Raw genomic sequence first — 24,404 nt, 5'->3', positions numbered from 1 at the left:
TTTGGCCTATCATCCACAAAGGGATGGCCAAAGTGAGATAGCTAACCTTACGATTCTAGATCCACTAAAAGCTTATGTCACAGAAATAGATAAACGAATCTAATGGGAGAAGTACTTACCCCTTGTGGAGTATGCCTACAATAACACTATACATACATCTACGGGAAAAGCACCTTTCGAGGTTATTGAGGGAAGATCAAAAAGTCCCCTGCTACTCAAGGTACATGGGAAGATTTTCACCTGCAGATGAATATAGCTGAGACCTACAAGAATCTTTTCAAAAGATTAAGGATGCTATATCCATCTCATAGAAAAGGAAAAAGGCTCCTACTAACAAGCACAGAAGAACTCTAGCCTTTAAAGAAAATGACTAGGTCTTGCTAAAGTTTCCCAAGGCACACTACGCGCAAGAATCTTACGGGACACCAAAAGTACTATGCTAAGCTAGAAAAAAGGTACTATGGTCCCTTTCAGATTCTTAAGCCAATCAATGAGATGGCTTATCAGCTAAAGTTGCCCAACCATTGGCTCATACACAATGCTTTCCATGTGAGCCTACTTAAGCCTTACAAAGGAGATACACCACAAGAAGCAATCGTTGAAGATCTTTCGGAGATCGAGGATCAAGAAGAGGTGCTCCAGCCCGAGTCCATTCTCCGACATGAAGACAAGGTATTAAGACGCGGTAAGATTATCTTGCGGCAGCTAAGTCTCTCATGCACCAAATGGATTAGTCATCCATTCTAGAAAGATGTCATAGGGTAAAATAGGGATCCTCTGCCCGCTAGGAAACCATGGACTAATGATTGGACTTTATCTTCTCTACCTCATAGTCGAGGACGACTATGATTTCAAGAGAGAGGTAATTTCATAAAAACTAATATCTAACTTTCCCAAATGCTTTTCTCATGTTAAATTGATCATTTAATATGGGGAGGTACAAGGGGAACAAGAGCTAATATATTGGTCATGCTGCTAGACCAGTCTCAACAGGGGATCCAAAGGAGGGAAAATAGGGATCCAAATGGAGATGGTATGCTAAAGAGCAATGTTCACAAGACCTTAGGGTTAGCTTTATTAATTCCTCCAAAGGTTAGGGTCCAAATTTAAGCCTAAAGTCCATTAGCTAGAACTCTAGGGATATTGGATGGTTGTGGGAAGACTCAAAAGTCTTCCCACTAGCCTACAAAGGAGGGGGCAAGCCCTAATGGTAGGGGATGAGAGAGAACACACACACACACACACACACACTAAGCTTGCCTAAGACTCAAGAGGTATAATGGACACATGTCAAGCCTCTAGGTGAGTTGCCCCCAACCATCCCTAAAAGCTTATTGGATGGCCAAGGAGGTGGACCGATGAGAATTAAGCTTGAGTAAATTGAGCTTAAATATTTAAAAAATGCTTGATAAAAGAACCATTGAAAATTAAGATCCCTAGAAGACTATTGGGCAGTCTACCAAGGGGTCCAATGAGAATTAAGCTAGCTTCCTATTGGCCAATAGACTAAAAGGTCCAATGAGAGTTTAGTCTAATTAAATTAATTACCTAAGCTCTCTCTAAAGGGGAAAGGAGGACACTTGTTAGAAGGCTACACAATTTGCTAATTAATTCCTATTGGCTAAGCTTTGCAAGGTCCAATGAGGAGCCAACAAGAGAAAAAAGCAAGAGGGGTCGACCAAGAAGAGAGAGAGAACCTTCATTTGGCACACACAACTCCACACACACTCACACAATTGATGTGTTGAGCAAAGAACTCCATCTCCTTCTCCAAGAATTGAGAAGTGGAGGCCTACACCAGCAACTCTTGGCTATGGAATGCAAATCCAAGCAAGAGCCAAGCTTCAATGGCATGCTCATCTCCTCTACCATCTAAATTACTAAGCTATGCTATGCTCAAAGAGTGATTATGTGAGGAGAATACTTCTTTCTTGTAAGTTACATCTTCTTCCTCTTCACTTTGCCACATTCCCTGCTAGCTCTTACCATCTTTGAAAGTGTGTGAGGTCTTGGGACTGAGGCTATGAGGATTAGTTGTGTTTTTCAAGCATAATTTGGTGCATGAAGCTTCCACCTTCATTGCACCAACGAGTTTTATCAAGGAACACAAAGAATTGTATTGTACAAAGCCTCTCTTGATGGGAGAAGTTATAATACAAAAGCCTTTTGGAGGGGGGACCGACTCCATGTAAATCCGGTCCTCAACTGTTGTCAATTTGTCTATTTCTCTCTCTTTTTTAAGTATTGTTCATGCCAAACTAACTAGGTGTAATGCTTATGTTGCTTTCTCCAACCAAGCACTCTCTCTATGCTCATTAGGAACTTCTTCTTAATGAAATGCTCACTATGTTAATCTATTTTCCGCTATACACAAGTTACTAGTTCATTAATGTTACGCATAGTCAAGATTTACAAAAGAATTGAGAGCCCAAGAACCTCATGACCACCATCTCTACAAGACCCCAAGAACCTCATGACCACAATCTCTACAAGAGCACTACTCACCCAAAAAAGTTTATCTATCAGCTTATGGCCTTTTTTTAGGCATGGGACTCCAAGCCACTTTACATACACTTAAATTAAGCCTATCGCTCAAGAGTCTAATACAAATTCGAACTCCAAATGAGCCCAAGAACATATAATATTCATAGGAAATGTTGTGCACATCCTTTGCTTGGTGCATGGTCGTAAGTGTTTAACTATTGCTAACATACACCAGGAAGTTCTTGAGAGAGATGGTGCTCTCATGTTTCTGGCACGGATCTTCCCGAGGATGATTTGGATCCTTTAAGATGGAATCAAGCATGGTCCGTTGCTGTTGCTTTCGCAACTCTCTCCTCTCTTTGGCTAAAGCCAAGGTTGCATTTCAAACACGTATTTATCAATCTTCCCATACCTTACGATAAATATCGTATCGGTATTCAGTACTTTACGTACTGGTTGCTATCTATACGCACACACAAATGCACATACATGCATGTATCTATGGTTGTGTACATATGGTGTATATATATTGCATGTACGTTTGTGTGTATAGTATATACATGCATTTACATGGATGTAAGCATGCATAAGTAGACATGTATGGCTATTTGTATTCAATACCTAATGAATTTTTCGTACTAGTAGTGATTACCCATACTACACAAGGTATTTTAACGCTTTTTTGATCGTACTTATCGTACCTATCCACCTTGGCTAAATTTGATTGTATCATTGGCACTCTTTGAAGTTAAACATCTGGATTTCTTACAATTTTCACAGATGATACCTTGTTTGCCCTCTTAAGAAGGCTAGCTCATCCTAATTAAGCTCAATTTCAAACTTCTTCAACGCCATCCTCTTGATACAAGAGTCCAAATCCATCAATATCATAACAGTGGTAATCCCTCACATCCATCTCTCAAGTCTCATTGAGCTTTAGTGGTCTCCGAGGAGAGCCATCTTCATCCTCTTCTATGATGATAATCTTAGAAAGCCTTTGCAACTCCTTCAAGGCTAGTTCACAGTAGAGAGAATAGATTCCTCACCCAAAGAGCTTCTTTTCATCGATAGAAGATCTTGTCCTATCTTTTGGTCCACATCCCTCATGGAAAGGCTAATTTTATCCCCAACCATGGAAACAACCTTAATCCGTACCCCTTGATCTCTCTTCACAACATCTTTTGCATTATCAATCATACATGTGGCCCACGTGTGGCAACTTGCAACACATGCAAAATCCCTTCCTTTTGATCATGAACGCCCGCAAGTTGCATAAAGCAATCATGATCCATGGCACGTGAAACCCTACCTTGGTAAACATTGAGTTAACATCTCAAGTTCCTATGTTTGATGCCCTTTTGAAGAGCTAGGGTTTCTATCATCTCGATCACTACTGCTCCCGTCTCTACGTTGATAATCATCATCAATGCTAGCATATCCATTGTATCTATGCTTGCAATCATCATGCTCTCTATGAGTCCCTCAATCACCATCCATGTGGCTACAATCTCGTCTATATTCATCCTCTCCGTCATGGTCACTTCGTCTTTTATACCTTCTCGCATGCTTATCGCAATCTCCATCATCGTGTCATGTCTACTACAATTTCCATCATCATCTCTTTTGCGACTTTTACCATCGTGTCAACTGTGGCATTCTCTTTTGCTATCATGTCTACCATCGCCACTGCTTTTGTGTCATTCCTCTTTTTTCAACCTAACCTCCTACTGAAGCTCCTTTTGCATATCTTTGATTCTTCCTCTATCTTTACGGACAAAAAGGCCCTTGGGAAGACTGAATATGAATGCTTACTTTTGTATTTCTCCTTGTAGCAAATTTTGACGAAGGTTACCACCATTCTCTTTTTGAGGCTTTCGTCAAACGTTTCTTGCTTCTCTCTCTTTTAGGTGAGGTCGATAATAAACTCTGCTAACACTTTGTGAGAATAGCCGATGCAAACTTCTAGCTTTGTGCAGACCTTCGAAACGAGGGACAAGTACTCTAAAGCTTTCAAAGTAACAACACACACACACACACACGCACACGGGGAATTTATCACATTGAGAGAGACAGAGAGAGAGAGAGAGAGAGAGAGTGTGTGCAGGGTGTCATGGAGAACTTTGTCATTCAAGTAGTCACGGTGCTGGTGGGACTGTGCGTCGTGCACGCGGCAGAAAGAAAGCACAACCTCGCCATCACTTCGTCAAGGGTGCTCAGGCTCTGGCCAAGTCCCGTACCTGCTCAGGTAAGCGCTCAGAAGCTCGCTCTCTTGCGAAGGAAGCTAACACAGAGGCGGACATGGCCATCATGCTCGATCCGCTTGATGCTGCTTGCCATGTCTTGAAGGCTCTCGCTCTTGAGCAACAGGGCCTCTTCCCTGCCGCTCTCAGATCCATGGATGTTGCCCTCTCTCCTGAGGTTGTAAAGAACCTCACCCCTTCTGAGATGTCTGATGCACTCATGAAGCGCGGGGGTCTTCTGCTGTCCACCTCCAAGGGTCGTCGCAACCTTGATGCCGCCATCTCTGATTTCCAGAAGTCTCTGGAGCTCACACCAGATAATGTCAAGGTCCTGTGTATGCTGGCTGTTTGCCGAATCGGTCATATGCAGAGGCTGAGAAAACCTATGCACGTGCATTGGCGTTAGATCCTGACTCCGATGAAGCAAGGTCAGGAATGGCGAGGTTGTGGCCATGATTGGTCTTCTTCCTTGCCTCTCAATGTTGAATGGAAGCACCTTCTTCATTGAGTGCCTTTGAAGAGGGTCATTGCCACAACCAGTACCCAGAGAGAGGCCAATGCTGGAGTTGTTAAGTCTTTCCATTTCGTTCTTGGAGCTGTCGAGTCTTTCCATTTCCCAACATATAAGGGATCTTACTTGGTTATCTCTGTGATCTTTATAAAGTAGCTCGTGGTGGCCAAATGCGCTCTATGATGACCACGTCTTTGGCTTCTCTCTCTCTCTCTCTCTCTCTCTCTCTCTGCCCTTTGAGGTTTTTATGTTGTTGCTGCTCAAGAGTTTGCCATGGTTTTATTTTCTAGTTGCTTAGCAGCTTCATGTGTAAATGAGCCATATGAACGCTCACAAGCCTCTTATATATCGATATTTTGCAGTTGCCTTTGCTTTGGCTTCAAGTGTGGAGGAAACTGTTTTTGTCACTATTCAATGCATAGTTTTTTTCATGCGCGTCCGATTGGGCAATCGGGCTTCCGGGCGCGTCCACATATGGTTGCCGCATGATATCCGTTTCCGGACGTGAGCAGGGCGTATTTTGACGAGCTAGCAAAATTCCCCCAAATTCTCAAATGTGGCCCAAAACGTCTCTGTGTGAGTTTATTAAAACCTGCAGCGCTGTCGTTTCTACACACAAAGTCCCGATCGAAGCTTAAGAGTCGAGAGGACTCGAGACCGCGAGCCGGGAGTTCTACTTAGTGCCCACACACTCTCCCGCGCGCGGCTGATTCTTCACCTACACCCTCCGTTACTCGTGAGGCCTCCACTTTGTCAAGGTTTGCAGTGTGTACCTTGCAAGTTTGCAAAATCCAGATGGGCCGAGTGAAACGTTCCGAATGGCAGTATGTAGAACAATTGAAGCCTCAAAAGAAAGGACAATTTACTTGTAAATGCAAGTATTGTGGGCATACTTGGGATGGCGGTCCCTCCCGTATTTGTGCACATTTATTGTCCCTCCCTGGCTATGGTGGAGGCCCATGTGACAGTGTGTCAAAGGACATCAAAGAGGTGGTCACAAGATTGCATGTAGATGTACAGAATGATGGGAAGGGACCCAAATGCATTTGTAGATGCCTTGGTGGATTTGGGAGGTAATGTCTCTCTATCTCAAGGAGGTGCCTCAGGCTCAATGAGTACACATGCATCAGAGAGTGCTCATGTAAGTGCCACTAGGACTTCGGCTTCCAAATCAAATGTGGGGTCCTTGAGCAAGAAGAGGAAGGTTGCACAAGGGCCCTTGGCAAGTGCATTTAGCTTGCAAGCACGCAAGCAAGCAGATCAAGCCTTGTGCAGGTTTTTTTATGCAGAGGACATTCCTTAATGGAAAGTGCGGAGTCCTTTCTTTTTGGAAATGGTCAAGGCAATTGGACAAGTTGGTCCATCTTATGTGCCTTCCACATACAATGTTTTGCGCACTATAGAGTTAAATGATGAGGTCATATGCATTGGTCATGAGATCATGGGTATGCACGAGAAATGGGAAAAACATGGATGCACAATTGTATGTGATGGATGGTTTGACACTAAACGCAAGTCTATCATTAACTTTCTTGCATTCTCTATACATGGTTCTTTGTTTTTGAAATCTATGGATACATTTGGGGAGACAAAGACATCAAAATTTATTTTCAAGCAGCTTAAGGATGTGATTATTGGGGTAGGACCCTCCAATGTTGCGCAGGTATGCATGGACAATGCAACTAATTGTGTTGGGGCCGGGCAAATGGTGGAAGAGAAACGGAAACACATTTTTTTCACGAGATATGCATGCCATTGCTTGGACCTCTTGTTTGAGGATATTGGGAAGCTCCTTTGGATTGCAAAAATTCTTGAAGATGTAACAAAGGTTGTCACATTTGTCACAAGGAAGTCCACTGTCTTGGCATTGTTTTGAATGTTTAGCAAGAAGAATTGTTGAAGTCATCGGCCACTCGATTTGCCTACTACTTCATCATGTTGGCTAGTCTTGTGGATGAGAGATGTATGCAAGGTGTGCATAGGCTTATGATTGATGTAAAATTTGTGAAAATGAAGGCATCCAGGATTGCAAAGGCCATAGTGGTTTCGAACATTGTGTTTAATGCATCCTTTTAATAAGAGGCCAAGTTGATTTTGAAGATTTGTGCTCCCATCTTGAAGATACTTCGTTTGGCTGATAGAGAAGGAGCCACCATAGAGCTTGTGTATGAGCTTACGGATTGCATGGTTGAGCAAATTCAAAACATGCAAGGTATTGATGCGGCAAGGATGCAAGAGATCAAGGACCTATGCGTTGATAGATGGAATATGATGCACACACCATTGCATGCTGTGGGATACTTGTTGCATCCTATATGGCGAGGAAGAGGGCAATTCAATGATAGTGAGGTTCATGACGGGTGGATGACATTTTTGGACAGGTATACCAAGGGTGATTTGACCATGCAGGATACCCTCATTGATGAGTTGGACACTTTCTTCACTGAAAGAAAGTCATTTGCTCATCCTATTGCAAAGGATCCAAAGAGAATGCAAGAGGGTGTAAAATGGTGGGAGACTTTTGGGGCTTGCACGTCCACATTGCAAACTCTTGCACTTAAGGTGCTTTCTCAAGGGACATGTGCCTCTCCATGCGAGAGAAATTGGAGCACCTTCTCTCTCATTCACACCAAGAAAAGAAATAGGTTACTTCCTGTTTATATCGAGAAGCTTGTCTACATACACACCAACTTGAGGCTCTTATGCAAGATCAAAGAGCGTGGCTATGAGAAAATGGAGGTGACATTGGAGATGCTTAACAAAGAGAAGGATGAGGAGCGCTTGCTTGAGTTGCAGGAGATTCAGGAGGCTATTGCACATAGCACTGATGAGGTTATGGAGTCTCTTTCGATTAGCATGCCCAATGATATTGGGACTTCATGCTCCGTTGCTGAGGATGAGGATGATGAGGGTGATGATGAGGAGGTGGCCTTTGATGAGAGTTAGAGCTCATTGCATTTTGCTCTAGCCTCGGTCTTGACTCCTCTTATCTCTACTTATGTTTTGGATTCACTATTTAGCATCGAGCGGCTGGACTCCACCGTCTAAGCTCTATTTATGTTTTGTCATTTGAATTTTGGAGTACTCAGTATACAGTCTTGTTGGTTTTGGAGGCTCCATATTTTGCCATCTAGTATGATCATGATTCATTGATGTATCTATTGATCAGAGATCTTGATCTGTTTCTCGGCTCCCGACTCCTTGATTTAGCTAGATTCTATATTTTCTATGATGTTTTAATGCATTATGTGGCTTTGGGCTGCTCTCTAGAGTCTAGTGTTTTAATTTTACTTGCTATTTGTTATGAGATATATATATATATATACACTAATTTTTTAGTGTCGTATGGTATTCCACGTATGGAATCTTTGGGGGGTCTGAATCGGGCTTATATCGGGCTTCCATACCCGCCCGAATGAGACCATGGTTGCTGCATGAAAAAACTATGATTCAATGTGTCCTCGTACCTTTTTGCTTACTCTCCCTTGCATATAAGATGTTGATGATTTTAAGCGTGCCTTCTTCACATGCCAAATTGATCGCTCCAATAAGTTGGTGAAATTGGAGAATGCTAGTCCCTGTATAATCCATAATCTCTTGGCGGACCTGTGCCGGGACCACAATGGCTCTCATTGCTATGGAGGTATAGTCTTGCTATTGCTGTAGGTGAAGAGTAATCAATGTTGTGGGGCTGTTAACCTTAAATGTTTCTAGTTTTTGTGGGTAAAATTGGGTTGCGTCGGTCTTGTTGACTACTGTAATTTGGATTTGGATGTATGAAGTGTTGTCATTGAGATAATGTAATAGAATTGGTTCTTTTTTATATCCATTCCGTTGGTTGATAGTATCAAGGGCAACTTACACAGGCATCATATTTCTAGTGTTGCATGTTTTTTCTTGTTTTTCTAATGGTATTGCTCCAGTTTATACTGACCATTTTTTGTTCTCCTTTATATGTACACTTGTTTCCATCTACATTCATCCTAAACTAATAAGGATTTTTCCATTTTACAAAATTGTGGAGACCTACTAGGGGGGCGCTCATGGCACTCATGATTGGCTAATTTCCGCTCAATTAGGGCGAGACCCTATGAAATGGTGTCATTTGCAACGCTGTGGGATGATCTTCCAATGTCCCAATTTGTGTGTGATGTAGAAGAATTCACATTGATGTGCAAATGATTAAATGGTAATGATACATTCGTGGGAAAGCACGAATACCAATTTTTGCTTGTATATATCCACAGGGTGCTAAAGCTCCTTGATGATTTTGAGTATATTGGAGGCCTTCTATGTGTTTACAAATGCATTTTGGGATCTACAAAACAACATCCATTTATTGCATAGCTAGCATCTTATTTTTATTCAATATAAAAAGGAGCTCGTGTGTGTATAATGGCACTTCGTGTTCGGGAGAAGTGGATCTCTGCATACAATCGTGCCACTTTGAAATTGAAAAATGCGAGTTGAGAAAAGTCCTGCCTTGTGTAAAAATTCTGCTCTATTTTTTCAAATTCTCTCTTGGGAAATCCATAAAAAGGGATTGTGTAAGGTTGAAAAAATGATTTTCACGAATGGTGGTGGCATTGCCCTCTTCTCCAAACAGAGAAGCAACAGAAAGTCGCAATATCGAAAGTGAATCATGCACTTAGGATCTCGATTCTTGAGTGTCACTCAAAAGAAAAGGTTGCACTGACCATCTCAAAAACAAGGAACAGGACACTGCGCTTTCCTTCATTGATGTTCAATCCCTTCATTATTGTCAGGGACTTTTTGGGAAAAAAAACCATAAGTGCTCTGGAATGTATTAAGAGAGAACAAAAAAATTACAACTATCACCCAACAGAGTGGGTTTGGTTAGTAGAGTTGTATATGGAGGCTTGGCGTGGGCTTGTATTGTCAAGGACTCTTACAAGACTAGCTTTCACCCCTTTTTGATGTTCAAATAATGCCTTTTACAATTCTTTCAATGCTTACCATACATAGCATATATCAAACTCAATCGAATCATCACAAGCAAACGTATGATCAAATTTGGCACAAAGTGTTTCTAAAACTGATCACAACCCAACAAATGCAAAGTAGTCTTATTAGACGTTGGTTGTCGTCAAACAGATGACTTTAAAGAAGTTTGTCGGCAATGTTATTTGCTTCGATGTATAAATGACATTATGAAATAGAAGCATCCCAATCCACGAAAAAGAGGAAAACTTATATAAAAGGGGCGATGCAAAATAAGTTGGCATATACAACATATTTGACTTGAACATTGTAACCGTGCAAACCAGTTGGCATTTATAGAATATTGGCTCGACGCACATTCATTGAAGGACTCCAATGGTCTCCGAACATTGGAGACCATTGGCCCAGACTACGAGTACGTCTCATGAAAGTTACCAAACTTGCTAGAAGCTTTGTGATTTGATTGCAGGAGAAAAGTTATCATTAGCCATATTAATAATTCTTTGGCTCAATTTATCAAAATGCAAATCCTCTATAGAACTAGCAACTTATATCTTATGCTCAGCTTTCAATTAGCAGCCACAAAATTACAAAAAGCACAACAACAAAGAGCCGAGTTAAAAGGCAGCGCCATTGTCATTTTCCCGTGGGAGGCATATTTATTGCAGATCGAGCTGAGCACCTAATTAAAGGGCACTCACAAGAAGATTTAGAAATTTTCTCATTAGGAAAACGGAGTCTTTCTCGGTGGGGCCGGTGGTCCCCTGCCCCCAATCGTACCTAGCTAGGTATGCAGCTCCTCTCGAGCAGAAGCTCATGATGTTGAGGTAAGTCACAATGTGGAAAATATTGTGAGAATTTGTCCAAAACTTCTTGTGACTATGAGTGGTGAAGGACACTTTGAGCAATTCAAGCGCTTGCAAGTCAAGCAAGCCATTCAGATGATGCTAATAACATGATGTGTAGCTTAGCAATCTTTTTTGTAGCAAATCGCACTCATCCAATAGGTCACTTGGCCTCATTCGAACTAATATCTACGCCAACCCTACATACTTGCATTAAGTATACATGCGCTAAGCAATGAATTTCAAGGTAAGTCTATACAGGATAGCTTCTACTACTGGCTCACATGATATTATATTCAATTCAATGTGAGATTCTCTTCATTCTCTTTGAGGATTTGCTTCACTTTCAAAATTCATCTTTAGAGTTTCGTGTTACCATATACATGTGGTAGTGATGTGTGTGAACACATTAGGACCGCCGGGGCATTTTTTCCCTCTTTAGAAGGTTTTTTCCCCCGTGCATTGTATATACGCCCATCACTCTAGGGCTATCGATTTTTCCATTGCATACTAAGAAACACACTCTCTATTGTGTGCCTTGAGCTTCCTTCGTCTTCTCCAAGCTGTGTGCATTTCTCTGCAACCCTAATTCCAACAATTGGTATCAGAGCAGGTCACGTCCTCCCGGGCTTAGTCGCCAGCTGCTCCAGCACACGCCTGCTCACTTTCTCCGATTTCAGTGAGCTTTGGCGAGCATTCGCAGGTCGACAAATATTTTGGGCAAGCTCGTAGAGCTTGGTCTACTCAGAATTTTGTGCAAAATTTCTGTCAGTACTGCTCAGAATTTCCACTACAGGCAGTACTGCACATGCTATTTCGTCATTTTGTGCAGAATTTCTGTCAGTGCCTTTTTCTGCATAACAGGTGCCTTATAGTCTTCTACGGTTTATGCCATATAGCACAAGTTGTGCTCGCTCGAACATTGTGCAGGGCATGTACGTCCTGGTTCTGAGGATGTATGCGATGTTGAGAATGTTGCAGGTCTTATTGCAAGGATTGCAGCTGTTAGAGTTGTTTTGCCTACGACAGAACAAGCTCGTTGGGATGTTAAGGATGCGCAGGCTCATGCATTGATTGCATTGTCTGTGAAGCGCACCATTGTTCCTCACATCCGTTCAACAAAATCTGCAAAACAGGCTTGGGATATTCTAGCAGGTGTTTATGCAAGCCGCAATGAGGCTAAAATTGCTTTGCTGCGTAAAGAGCCGGAGTCGAAGATTATGCATGAGGAAGATGATATGGACACTTTCCTTGCTAGTGTCAAGGATATCAATGAACAACTTATTCCTGCAGGTAAAGTTATTTCATACAGTTCCCTTGTGCAGACTGTTCTTGATGCCTTACCAGATTCTTACCAGACTTTTGCTAGTACTTGGAGACTTATGACCCAAGGAAATCCATTCCGATCGAGGGGGGGAGTATATGTCTCATGAGTTTAATGCATTTCTGGCTAGTCGTGGGATAAAACACCAATGTACATTGCCTTACACACCTCAGCAAAATGGTGTTGCTGAGAGGAAAAACAGGTCGCTGACGGAAATGGCACGATGTATGGTCAAAAGTCAAGCTTTACCGCATTTTTTTTGGCTTGAGGCCATCATGTGTGTCACTTATGTACTTAACCGGTGTCCTACGAAAGCTTTCCAGTCTATTACTCCATATGAAGCATGGCATGATAGAAAGCCTTCTATTGAGCACATGCGTGTTTTTGGCTGTTTGGCATATGCTTTGGTGTCACAAGTGCAGCGCAGAAAATTGGATGATAAGGCTGTCAAATGTATTTTTGTTGGTTATAGTGCTGAAAGCAAAGGATATAGGTTGTATCATCCGCAAACAAAACGTATTCTGGTTTCACGGGATGTAGTGTTTGTGGAGATTCTGTTCAGCCCTTGCTGTCATGAACTAGAGACAATAATGTAAGCTCACAGGACATCTATGACACTTGGTTGCCTCTTTTCAGTGGTGGAAATACGAATGTAAGTTCCAATGAGGCAAATGTACAGCCTATGGGGGTTTCTGAAAATGTTTTAGATCAACCTATTACTGATGTAGATGTACATGATGTACTTGATGAGGAAAGGGCTGAAAATGAGCAGGCTAAAGGTATGCCAAAATGGCTGGTGCACACTTTGCGTGACAGTAAATTGGATGCACCTTTGTCTAGTCGTACTCTCAGGCTCTCGCCATGCATCTTATGCATCAGATTGTTATGCTTTGGCTATGTCTAGCTTACATGATGTTGAGGAGTCTCTGTCTTTTGATGAAGCTCAGAATTCAGAAAATTGGATGGCTGCCATGCAATCAGAATATGATGCACTTATAAAAAATGACACATGGACTTTATGTGATTTGCCTCCTGTCAAAAAGGCCATTGGTACGAAGTGGGTTTACAAGTTAAAACGCAAGCCGGATGGTGAGGTCGATCTCCATAAGGGTTGACTTGTTGCAAAGGGTTATGCACAACAAAAAGGCATTGATTATGAAGAGACTTTTGCTCCCACTTGTCGTATCACTACTGTGCATTCTCTATGTGCATTGGCAGCTCATTTTGGTTGGGATGTATGTCATAAAATCTAATATCTAATATCTAACCAACCCAAATGATTTTCTCATATTAAATTGATCACTTAATGTGGGAGAATACATGGGAACAATTGTTAAGATATAGACATGTGCTTATAGATCTATCTCAACACGGGGCCAATGGTAAAGGGGCCCAAATGAGAGATGGTCTATCAAAGAGCAAGGCTAAGAAATGGAGCATAAGACCTTAGGTTTAGCTTCATTGAAGACCTCCAATAATGTGTGTAAAAGGCCGTCGACCTTAGGTAAGCTAGGGTTGAGCTTGAGGTGCGGGAACCCGCCCGACCTAGCTCGAGGTGCTTGTCCTGCTTGATGACTAAGGTGCTTGAGGTGCTTGATGATTGAGGTGCTTAATTATTGAGATGCTTGAGGTGCTTGACATGCTTGAGATGCTAGGGTTGCACTTGAGGTGAGAACCCAGCCCAAGCTGAAAGTGCTTATGAGCCAAGCTTGTGGTGGAAATTGGGCCTAGGCATGAGGGACTGGAGGTGTCAAAAAGTCAAAGATTCAATCCCTACAAGGAGGGGGCGAGCCCTACATGAGGGGGGATGAGAGAGAACACCCACACACTCACACAAGGCATGCATGGTACAAAGAAAGCAAAAGGGACACTTGTCAAGTTCCTCCTCATGTTGCCCTCATGGTGTGCCTGAAGCGTGTTGGCCACCTAAAGGGTCCAATAATAATTTAGGAGATTTAATTAAATGATTTAGCATTTATCTAGCCCTATCTCTCAAAGGGGAAAGGGGGACACTTGTCTCAAGGCTACCCTTGCTGCTTGTAATGCCTCCTGCTTGTGATTGGCTAGGCCTGGAGGGGTCCAATGAGCTTCAAGCATGAGCTACAAGGGGGGGTTGACCCAAGCAAGCTAGGGGGTTGCTAGGGGGTATACTCACCCACACACACTCACAAACACTCTCATTGTGTGCTATGCAAAGTGCAAGAGTTCCCTCTCCTTCTCCATGTTGGGGTATAAAGCCCAATGTGGTTGCCCAGGTAAGTGGGCGGGCCGCCAAGTATGTACACATATTCTTTTGTAAAAACCTAATAAGAACTCACTATGCTCTACACATTACAGTAGAGCGAGTTCCATATCGTCGTGCTCTTCTTCTCACACTCTCTCTCGCGTCGCACTTCCGCTCGTACTCCTTCAACTGGTATCAGAGCTCAGATCGAGGCTAGGGGCAGCATTTACAGGTAGCCAGAGTCACCTGCTCAAATTGGAGTGAGATTCGACAGGCGAAGACACAGCCCCGAATCCTGTGGGAGAACCCAAAGGGCTTGGTGTTCTCAGAATTTCATTTTGAGGTCATCTCGGCCACCGTTCGGCTTCGACAAAGTTCTGCGCAGGCCATTTTCGACTACGTGGTCTCAGCGGGTGTAGATCCAACTCTGCAAATTTGGGGTTTCGGCCTACGACTGCAGGTGCTGAGGATATCGGCACTCCCAAAGTGTTGATTTGTGGCTGTCTACTGTAACAGACTTGGACACTCCAAGTCAAGAATCAACCGCGACAGCACCAAATTACCACTTCAAAACAATTCACAGATCACAATAGATTTGCACTGGCCCGGCGGAGTTCCGTGCCTAGAGATATTGGCCCCAAAGACTGGCGCCCCTTTCGGTATTTCTTTTTATATTAATCAATCATCAAAGTACAAGAGAGCGGTTAGGGTTTCACTCTCAGACTCTGCGTCCAGATGCTCTGAGAAGTGAGGCCCTCACCACTAATTTAAAGGTTACAAGAGATGCCCAAAAGCAGAGCCCCAAAAGCTTTTAAAATCAAAAGCATCAGTTCTCTCTCTCTCTTAGAGAATCTTTTCTCTTTTTTTTATAAAAAAAAAGCAAAAGCAAAATTCGCGTCGCTCATCATTTTCCAAAAAAAAAAAAATAAAAAAAATAAAAAAAATCCGCCTTCGCGATTTCCGGAATTTAGGGTTTTTGGCAAAAATTAGGGTTTGTAGGAATTTTAGGGTTTCTGGCAAAAATTAGGGTTTCTGCTGTCCGCCACGTCATCACTTTGTGACATACCCCCCTCTTGAAAGCATTGTAATCGACCGCGATTACGCCTGCAAAACCGACAAAAGCCATAAACTGTCTTAGCACACTCTGACTGTTAGTACCTTCGTACTAGGAACACACATCTAGCACATGTACAAAATCGACAGTCACATCACACGACATCACAGGACATCACCAGACATCACAGGACATCACATGACATTCAACATTCATTCGGATCTTAGACCATGATTTATTGGCAATGTAGCTAGCAATCACATCTAGGTCCAATCGGGACCTCATCGATGTCCGATTGACTAACCCCTATTGCAACCATGTCTATTCGAGATCAAGTAGACCAAAATGCTGCAGTCATTTCGTCTACCAGTTCCTGCACTCACAAGAAGTCAAGAACAAATCAGTATCATAATCAAGAATTCCATTTCATAAAGTCATCCAGCAGAATACTGTCAGCTCTCAGTATCCCTGAAGCTCAAAGAGACATCAGTGACTTTAGTATCAAAATCGAGGCATCTGTTGACAAAGGAGTGTTGTGACTCCCCTCTTGTGCATCCCACTGCACCAAATCTCCGGCCAAGCTGAATTCTGGGTTCCGTTTGGAGTAGACTATGCTAAACCAAAACATGGAGGTAAAGTTTCACAATCCAAGGAGTATCTGCTAGGTCCTCCTCCTCCATCCACTTCGCATCAAATGCAGGAAAGTTCTTGAACTAAACCAAGAACAGCCTTCGGGCTTTACCTTTCTTCGTATCGTTATGTGCCAAAATCTGTTCAGGAACAAGGATCTCCTCGTTTTCTTCCACTTCGGGTTGCTCATCAGGCTCCCCATCATCAGGCACATCACCCTTAACAGGGTTCAAGAGACTCACATGCAATGCATTATGAATCCTCCAAGTATCTGGCCGTTCCAATCGGAAGGAGACATCATTTATCTTGTCAGTAATCTGGAAAGGTCCGTAGTATCACATACTAAGCTTTGGAAAAAGCCTCTCCTTTCCCTTTTTCTTTCTTAGGCGTGCCTTCTCAAAAGTAAGAGCACCCAATCATCCTCCTTCGGTTTCTAGTCGCGACGATGGCGATCCACTGCCTTTTTCTGTCGTTCTTGAGACTTCTGTAAAGTCTCGCGAACCTTGGCAAAAGCCGTATCCAAATCTCGCGAATATTCATCCGCTTCAAATTTCTAATCTTTCGTGCTCAGGAAGGATGGAACCTTCGCAACAGTTTCAACAATCTCTCATGGCGTCTTCCCCGTCGAAGAGTGTATCGTGTTATTGTAGGCAAATTCCACCAAAGGTAAGTTCTTTTCCCATTGAGTCTTCTGATGCGAGATACAAGACTTCAATAAATCTAAAATCACTGAATTGGCAATCTCAGATTGCCCGTCAGTCTGCAAGTGGAACGATGACGAGAACTGCAACCGCGTGCCAATGTTCTCCCAAATTGCCTTCCAAAACAAACTCATAAATCTGGGGTCTCTGTCGGAGACAATCGTCTCAGGCGTGCCATGTAATCGGAAAATCATCGTGATCATTCTGTATTCTCGGGAGATAAAAAAAAATGAAATCCATTTCAATATTTTCCCAGGGGTGGGTGGGTATGGGTAAAGGCTGTAACAATCCCTGTGCCTTATGCCTGTCAAACTTGACCTTCTGGCATACCAAGCAACTGCGCACAAACTCTTCCACATCCTTCTTCAGTCTCCACCAAAAGAAATCTCTCTCTACCCCTTTCATGGTGGTAGCAATGCCGCGGTGACCCGTAAAAGGTGGACAGTGGCAATCAGTCATAACCTTTTCCCTCAATGGCTGTGTAACGCACAACATAGTCTTTTTCATCGAGTAGCCTTCCCGAAGGGAGTATACAGCTACTATCTCCCCATCCCGTATCCGTGTGAAAATATCTACAAAATCTGTATCTGTGGCATACTGATCGACCATATCCTCGAAGCTCCTATGATGTATCGCGGAAATAGCCAGAACCAACGGTTTCCGAGACAAAGCATCTGCCACCACATTCTTTTGTCCCTGCACATGGACAATCTGGAAGTGGAACTGTGACAAGATGTTCGCCCACCGCATCTGTTTTTCCGAAAGCTGCTTCTGTGACAAGAAGTAGCGCAAACTCTGATGGTCTGTAAAGACAGTAAAATCCGCTCCGAGTAGGTAATGCCGCCACTGAGTAAGAGCATGGATAACTGCCAAAAGCTCTTTCTCATAGATCTGTGCTGTCATCTCCGGCCTAGAGAACAAACAGCTCTCGTAAGCTATGGCATGGCCTTCTTGCAGCAAGACCGCACCCAGACTACGACCACAAGCATCACAATATACTTCAAATGACTTCTGCAATTCCGGCAAAGTCAAAATAGGTCTCGTAGTCAATTTCTCTTTCAATGTCCGAAAGGCAGTCACCTCTGTGGGTCCCCACGAAAAAGGTACTCCTTTCTGTGTCAAGGTATGCAAAGGGGAAGCAACCTTTGCAAACTTTCGTATGAACCGCCTGTAGTACGAACACAGTCCCAAGAAGCTTCTAACTTCATGGACATTCCTCAAATCGGGCCAATCACGGATAGTCTCTATCTTGGCCGGGTCCATTCGCACTCCTGCTGCTGACACAATGTGTCCCAAAAAGTGTATCTCTAGTAGGAAAAATTCACTTTTCTTTGCATTAATCACTAACGTGTGATCTCGTAATGCCTGAAAGACTTGAAGCAGATGATCTCTGTGTTCTGCCTCATTCTTGGAGAAAACAATGATGTCGTCAAAGAAAGTGCCAACAAATAGCCTGTACTCTCGAAAAATCCTGTTCATCATCCGGTTAAATGTCGCAGGAGCATTGGTTAAGCCAAAAGGCATCACCAAAAACTCAAATAACCCAAAAGTCGTCCGAAAAGCTGTCTTGTAGACATCTCCTGGCGCTATCCTAATCTGATGATATCCACTCTTCAAGTCAATCCTGCTAAAGCACGAGGATCCCTATAACCTGTCGAGTATATCATCGATCCTAGGAATCGGAAATCTGTTCTTGATGGTGATTTCGTTGAGAGTGCTATAATCGATGCACATTCTCCAAGATCCGTCTTTTTTCAAAACCAACAATACTGGAGAGCAATACGGTGAAGTACTAGACTGGACAAGACCCTTTTCCAAGAGGTCTTTCACTTGGTTCATAATCTCTTCATTCTGTACTCGGCTCACACGATAAGGTGACCGATTCGGTGGCGTGCTTCCAGATATCAGATCAATCGTATGATCTTCAGGCCCTCTCAAAAGCAATCGGCATGAGCGTGGAGAAAAAAAAATCTTGGCGTTCTTTTCTTCAGGTCAAAACATATTCAACCTTTATCCATCGTTCAGTTCTCCCAAAAGAATGAGTAAGAAAACTGAAGTTCATCAAGTACAATCTCTAAGCCCTTCATTTATCAAAGTCGCTTTCTCGGCTCGGTAGTCAACCACGGCGTAGTTCTTGTGGTACCAAGGGATCCCGAGTAGAACGTCACTCGCGTGCCCTGAACACCCCTGTCATTGCAAACGAAGTTTGCCAATGCTCGGTGTAATGGCAACATCCCATCCGGGTGCCAGTTGAACTACCTCCGCCTGTGGCGTCAGTCTGTGGGGCGTAGTTCCAAATCGAGCCGCCAATTCCAAGTGAAAAGAAGTTGGCCTTGGCTCCTTCAAAAGAGCTTCCTGATCCTTCACTTTGCCCCAAAAAAAGCGGCAAAGTTTGTACTTTCATTCATTTGATTCGGTGCAAGTCCCACGCCATGTGGTACCAGTTCTACTTTTCTATCTGCCTTTTCTGCCACATTCCTCAGTTGCTCTCGAACTCTCAGACCTGTCGTCGTCTTTATCATTCTGTTCTTTCTATGCCTTATCAGGGTACTTCGCGGAAATATGTCCATGTTCCCCGCATCCAAAGCACTTCCCCTCTCTGATGAAGCGAGCTCTCTCTTCAGGAGTAAGCTTGGGTCGTGCATCCTTTTTTTTCTTTGGGTTGCTCTTTTTCATTCTACTTTCATTCCCAGAAGTCTGTTCGGCTCGTTGTGTCATGGCCTCATCTGTGGGGTAGGTCAGACTGCCAGAGTGAATGGCAAAGCCTCGCTTCGCATGACTCATCAACTCCTGAATAGAAGCTGACTTCTGTTCCAAGCAGTGATCTCGGATCTCTGTAGGTAGACCCAAGGTAAACCGCTCAATCTGTTCTCTGAATGAGATCTTCTTGAATGAAGAGGCGGGTAGAAAAGAGCTCCAGAATCTTTCACAATAAGCATTGATTGTATCTTTCTTGGTCATCCGAAGATGGTTCCAAGCAGCTCGTATATCTCGCTCAAACTCTTGAGTCAACCAAGAAGAAATAAAAAGCCTCTTGAATTTCAGCCATGTAACTGGCACAGTCTTGCTTAATAGAAGCGTGGACCACCAAGTACGAGCATTCCCCTTAAAGTAAGAGGCAGCTCTCCGAATCTTGGAGTGCTCTGAATAGCGTCCTCCCGCGAAAGCGATGTCAAACTGCTGTATAAAAGACAAAGCCTTCGAAGCATCTGAGTATCCTGAAAAGTATCAAACTTGATCGAGTGGCCACCTTCCTTAAACTCTCGGACTTTCTTGCTTTTATCTTCGAGAAAGTCATACTGGTTGGCTTTGTAAAAATTCTTCTCGTTCGCATAAAACTTTTCGTCATCGGAATGTGAGCTGTCTGTAGACGAGTCCTCAGTAGAACTGTCAGTCTCTGGGCGAGATGTAGCCTTGTTTGCCTTTTTCTTGCCCTTTCCGAAGCTTTGTGTCTTGCTTCGCTTTTTGCTTTTTCTGTCTTCTTCGCTCTAATCCGAGGAGCTAGAAGAACTGTCAGAAGAAGAAGAAGAAGAACTGGGTACTCCTTCAAATCGAACACGCTTCTTCCGTTTCTTTGCCTTATCAAATGTCAACCGACGACCCAAATATCCCGGGAAGTCAGTGCCTTTCTTCTGCTTTTTGCCGTGCTTTTTGTCTTTCTTTTGCACGTCGAAAAGCTGAGCAATCCGTGCATCAACCACGTTCTCCAGTTCCTGCTCCGTATATTTTCTTGGAGGCAGAAGGTTTCTTGAGAGCGGGTTTCGGGAGTGGTGTTGTGGTTCTCTGCCACTCCATCTGTACCTCTTCCAAAGAGGTCTGGTTCATATATTTTGCCATCTTCGGGTCCTTGGCAAAATTGAGCATCGTCTTTGTTGCATCGCTGATCAACTGGCAACGCTCTCTCTCTCACCGCTCCGCCTAAGTAGGCCAAGGCGGGCCATACTCTCTGCCTGAATCTTCGTTGTGATCCCAGCCCGCATCTCCAGATGCAGAGGGAGTCGACTGATCATTGCCTGAAGCCATAGGTGCCGTGGAAAAAAATTCGGGGATCGGATTTCCTGTAGAAGAGAAATCGGTCGTGCTCTGATACCACTGTAACAGACTTGGACACTCCAAGTCAAGAATCAACCGCGACAGCACCAAATTACCACTTCAAAACAATTCACAGATCACAATAGATTTGCACTGGCCCGACGGAGTTCCGTGCCTAGAGATATTGGCCCCAAAGACTGGCGCCCCTTTCGGTATTTCTTTTTATATTAATCAATCATCAAAGTACAAGAGAGCGGTTAGGGTTTCACTCTCAGACTCTGCGTCCAGATGCTCTGAGAAGTGAGGCCCTCACCACTAATTTAAAGGTTACAAGGGATGCCCAAAAGCAGAGCCCCAAAAGCTTTTAAAATCAAAAGCATCAGTTCTCTCTCTCTCTTAGAGAGTCTTTTCTCTTTTTTTTTTTTTTTAAAAAGCAAAAGCAAAATTCGCGTCGCTCATCATTTTCCAAAAAAATAAAAAAAAATTAATAATCCGCCTCCGCGATTTCCGGAATTTAGGGTTTTTGGCAAAAATTAGGGTTTGCAGGAAATTTAGGGTTTCTGGCAAAAATTAGGGTTTCTGCTGTCCGCCACGTCATCACTTTGTGACAGTCTACACATCGAAAGACGGCTCACAGTTCTTGGAGGCGTGTCACATACGACACGGGCGCATCTACACACCGACTGTAGGTGACATCCACTAGTTCATCAGGTAGCTTGTGTTTGCTGCTTGATATTCCAAATTTCATCCTGACATTGCAGGTACTTCCACATGGGATGTATTGTCAGAGATGATGCATGTCTGTTGAGGGTTTGCTGGCTGTGAGTCATGCAGCAAACAACCACCGCAGTGGTTACAGCATATAGTGGGAAATTTGTGGATGTATGACTTTGTGGGAAATCTATGTATTGTCAGATTTATTGCAGCCTTTGTTGATGGTCGAGTGAGGTTTTATTGAGCTGGGGGATTCTCGAATGTTGAGATCCTTTCGGTGATACAGGTCTTGGAGCGATCCCTCGAGCACCCTTAGATAGGCAGCTAGGATGTATTGATTGTGAGTTAGACAGTTGGGATTGTATCTTTGCTTTACTGCCGTTGAGGCATTGTCGCAGTCTATGCTTACAGGACAGTGACAGGACAGTGAGAGATAGTACAGGTGCAGGACAGGTTTACCCACAGCTTACAGTGTTAGAGAGACACTGGTTTTTTGAGCTATTTTTTGGTCTGTTTTTGAGTACACCAGAGCCATTTTACAAAGGAGACTGCCAAAATTTTTGCAGAATCTAAAGATTTCTTGGTTCATTTGACAGGTTGATATTGGTTCAGAGATCAGTTTACAAGGGAAACTCTGCCGAATTTTTCCCAGGAAAGTAAACTACTGTGAAGCGTAGCTATGGCTGGATCACAGGACACTGCTCTTTACAATATCAAAAAGTTGGATGGAACCAATTTCCCATTGTGGAAGAAGCAGATTTGGCACGTGTTGGTACAAAAGAAGCAGATAAAACCTATAAAGCTCAAGGGGATAAAACCACAAGATATGGACGAAGATGAATGGAGCGAAATGGATGAATTGGCACTTTCTACCATTATGCTGACTTTGGCAGAAAGTGTTTACTTCAATGTAGCAGACGAGATGTCGGCTTATGAAGCATGGACAAAGCTGAGTGATCTTTATGAGAAGCAGAGTGCACCTTCACAGGAATACTGGCTTAAGAAGCTTGTTGACTTGAAGATGAAAGAAGGGACACCTATGTCCAATCATCTGAATGAATTCAACACCATCTACAGTCAGTTGTCAGCTCAAGGTGTCAAGTTTGATGAACCTGTTAGAGCTATGTTCTTGTTGATCACATTGCCGGAAAGTTGGGACACTTTTCGCACAACTTTGAGTAATTCTACACCTCCATATGGTTTGAACATAGCAGGTGTAGAAGGCAGTCTGCTTACTGAAGAAACCAATAGAAGGACAATGGACAAAGGCAAAGAAACAACCTTAGTTGTCAGGGGAAGGACCAAAGAAAAGTACAAAGGTGGAAAGAGGAACCACTCTCGTAGCAAGTCCCGTAGTGCTAAAGGCAAGAGTGACATAGAATGCTACCATTGTGGCAAGAAGGGTCACATGAAAAGAGACTGCAGAGAATGGAAAGCAGAAAAAGGCAAAGAGAAAGCTGAAGACCATGGTGAGAAGAACAAGTCCTCAGTGAAGATTCAAGAAATAAATGTGACAAACACTGTTGCAGAGGATGTCAGTCTAGTGTCAGGAGACATCTACTTCTTGAAGAATACAATGGACTCAGCTCTTCTTACAACATCTGATGGAAATGCACTGAGTGACTGGATTATAGACTCAGGGGCATCACTTCATGTGTCTCCAACAAGGAGTGGTTTACCTCTTATGTGACCACTAAAGATCATGTTCGGCTAGGCAATGGGCAGACATGTGATATCTTAGGTGTTGGAGATGTTCAATTGAAGTTTCAGAATGGCTCTTCTTTCACGCTGAAGAATGTGAGACATGTTCTCGCAATTACAAAGAGCTTGATCAGCACAGGTTTACTTGATGATGCTGGCTACGTCACCACTTTTGGACAAAACATGTGGAAGATATCCAAGGGTTCGATGACAGTAGCACATGGAGTAAAGTATGGAGGACTTTACATGATTTATGTATCAAATGTCTCTAAAAATGTAATCAATGTAACCGAGCAGCCGAACGTTTCTTTGTGGCATAGCCGGTTAGGACATATGTCCAACAAGGGAATGGAAATATTGTCTCGTTCTGGTTATTTGTTTGGCTTTTCATTTAATGATTTTGAATTCTGTGAACATTGTCTGTATGGTAAGCAAACACAGCAGCCACATAAGCATAGAAGCAGTAGAAGAGATACACAGTTGGCACTTGTTCATAGTGATTTGTGTGGACCTATGCCTAACCTATCTCTAGGGGGAGCTTCTTACTTTATGACATTTATAGATGATTACTCGAGGAAAGTATGGGTTTACTTTCTCAAGCACAAGGATGAAGCGTTTACTATTTTCAAAACGTTTGTGACACTTGTGGAGAATTAGAGTGGCAAGAAGATTAAATGCTTACTCAATGACAATGGTGGAGAGTATGTTTCAAAGGCCTTTCAGGACTTTTGTGAGTCAAAAGGTATAAAGCTCGAACTTACTGCTCCTTACAATCCTCCTCAAAATGGTGTTGCTGAGAGGATGAATAGGACCATACAAGAGAAGGTCAGAAGTATGTTGTCTAATGCACAACTGCCAAATGGGTTTTGGGCTGAAGCTGTATCAACAGCTGTTCATCTTATAAATAGATCTCCTAGCAAGGTTTTGCAGAAGGATTCAGTGGTGGCAGAGATGGTATGGTCAGGCAAAATGCCCTCATACA

The 24,404-nt window shown here is 43.1% G+C and overlaps 2 protein-coding genes across 2 annotated transcripts; both read left to right on the top strand.

Moving 5' to 3' along the window:
• Positions 1-4,418: 4,418 nt before the first annotated feature.
• On the top strand, positions 4,419-5,437 carry LOC147460563 (uncharacterized). Its single transcript, XM_086508018.1, has one exon. It carries the CDS (start codon positions 4,783-4,785, stop codon positions 5,128-5,130), a length of 348 nt encoding a protein of 115 aa, XP_086364144.1. The 5' UTR covers positions 4,419-4,782; the 3' UTR covers positions 5,131-5,437.
• A 139-nt stretch (positions 5,438-5,576) lies between these two features.
• LOC147460562 (uncharacterized) lies at positions 5,577-8,447 on the top strand. Its single transcript, XM_086508011.1, has one exon. It carries the CDS (start codon positions 7,420-7,422, stop codon positions 8,179-8,181), a length of 762 nt encoding a protein of 253 aa, XP_086364137.1. The 5' UTR covers positions 5,577-7,419; the 3' UTR covers positions 8,182-8,447.
• Positions 8,448-24,404: the final 15,957 nt, after the last annotated feature.

Source organism: Adiantum capillus-veneris, chromosome 3 (assembly GCF_014529385.1).
Source record: "Adiantum capillus-veneris isolate H3 chromosome 3, ASM1452938v2, whole genome shotgun sequence".
NCBI lineage: Eukaryota > Viridiplantae > Streptophyta > Polypodiopsida > Polypodiales > Pteridaceae > Adiantum > Adiantum capillus-veneris.
This window is presented reverse-complemented; position numbering and strand designations above follow the sequence as displayed.

Bases quoted from the DNA above. Each gene is read 5' to 3' on its own strand.
- LOC147460563 (XM_086508018.1), top strand. From the start codon at position 4,783: ATGGCCATCATGCTCGATCCGCTTGATGCTGCTTGCCATGTCTTGAAG.
- LOC147460562 (XM_086508011.1), top strand. From the start codon at position 7,420: ATGGTTGAGCAAATTCAAAACATGCAAGGTATTGATGCGGCAAGGATG.